The sequence below is a fragment of the Notothenia coriiceps genome, unplaced genomic scaffold, assembly GCF_000735185.1.
Source record: "Notothenia coriiceps isolate Sejong01 unplaced genomic scaffold, NC01 NC01_scaffold00006055, whole genome shotgun sequence".
NCBI lineage: Eukaryota > Metazoa > Chordata > Actinopteri > Perciformes > Nototheniidae > Notothenia > Notothenia coriiceps.
In genome coordinates, this window is record NW_011338756.1 from 1 (window position 1) to 1,562 (window position 1,562).

At 39.9% G+C, this 1,562-nt stretch overlaps 1 protein-coding gene across 1 annotated transcript; it reads left to right on the top strand.

Moving 5' to 3' along the window:
• Window positions 1-357: 357 nt before the first annotated feature.
• On the top strand, window positions 358-919 carry LOC104943405 (trypsin-2-like; the record flags this gene model as incomplete). The annotated part of the gene is made up of 2 exons (XM_010768789.1): window positions 358-501; window positions 588-919. Coding segments are annotated over 2 exons (297 nt in total), but the record flags the coding sequence as incomplete, so codon positions are not given.
• Between the last annotated feature and the right edge of the window lie 643 nt (window positions 920-1,562).

The window sequence follows — 1,562 nt, forward strand, 5'->3', positions numbered from 1 at the left end:
GCCAGTATAATGTTGGCAAAGCACTTGATGGCTACATACTGCATGAAATGACTATATAGTATTCAAAATCCAAAGCTCACCAGGCTTGTCCTACCTAGTTATGGTTACTGTAGTATGATAGCACTTATGGCAGATTATTTAAATCTAATAGATGGTGATGTCGCCCATTTAAGGTAAACATATTTACAGAAAACAAGTAAATTGAGAAATCAAGCTGGAAAAGAGTGATGCTATACAGTATAATCAATAATTTTCTGATAGTCTGGAATCACTAATACATCGGTGCATTTTAATACATGATATAAGGCTGAATTGGGGTGTTTTTTGTGTCCCTCCTAATCATTTGTCTCGCTCTTATCTGCAGTCTTCAACCCATTTTACCTCCAGTGTGTGGAAGTCCCCATCCTTTCTCACAAGGACTGCGATGGCTCCTACCCCGGCCTGATCACTGACCACATGGTGTGCGCTGGATACCTGGAGGGAGGAAAGGATGCTTGTCAGGTATTCTTAAACAATTACACGGCACATACAATGAGGTTATATTGAATGAGGTGGAGGGAATAAAGTGATGTCTCTCTCCTGCTCAGGGTGACTCTGGTGGTCCTCTGGTGTGTAACGGAGAGCTGCAGGGTGTCGTGTCCTGGGGCCAGGGCTGCGCTCAACCCAACTACCCGGGTGTTTACACCAAAGTCTGCTCTCTGATGCCCTGGATCAACGATATTCTCTCCACATACTCCTAGGCTGTGATCTCCCATCACAGAACTACAGGAGAGGGGAAATCAGAGGGAGATTGAAATTGAAGGAGACAGGAGGCGACGGTGGGAAGTGTCGAAGAGAGAGGCAGCGGAAGAGAGGCTGAGAATGAGACACAAGGAGATGCCGAGGGAGAAAGAAAACAACATGTGAGATGTGAGATGTCAAGGCTCAATCAATAAAAAATTGAACATTTTGTGATGCAATAGTGTGTTTATTATTGTCTATCTGCTCCCAGTGTAGATATACTGTTTTATGAGTACTGGATTTCAATTCAGGGGTGACATTTCCAAACAAAAAACAAATATAAACCACAGTCAAACAAGAACAGCTAATGTCAATAAACAGAAACATTTCACAACATTGCATTAGCTTGAGGGCAAATGAAGTGGCCACCCTTGGTTTTGAAAAGATAAGCTAACACAAGTCTATTAAATGTTCATGATCTCAATTTGTTTTAAACAACCTAACGAGTTTGTAGTTTAAAAACTAATTTACAGTCTTCAATACAGCAAGATGTTCCTTTAGTAATCTATGGTCCCATTTACAGTAAAATAATCAATAAAGGACGTGCATGGCTTCCTTTCCATGTTTATTCCTTGGACCTTAATCCCTTTTACAGTGTTTTATTTAGTTAATTAAGGTGTATTGTAAAATGTCATGTTTCAGTGTTGGGTTGTACTTAGCTTTATTCTCTCGTTTCATATCTTGTTCCAAAAAAACAATATGTCAATAGTCCAAATGTCAAACTCAAGGCTTTGAAATCTTATTCTGCAATCCACTGACATCAAAGTGATGTCAAATTCTTA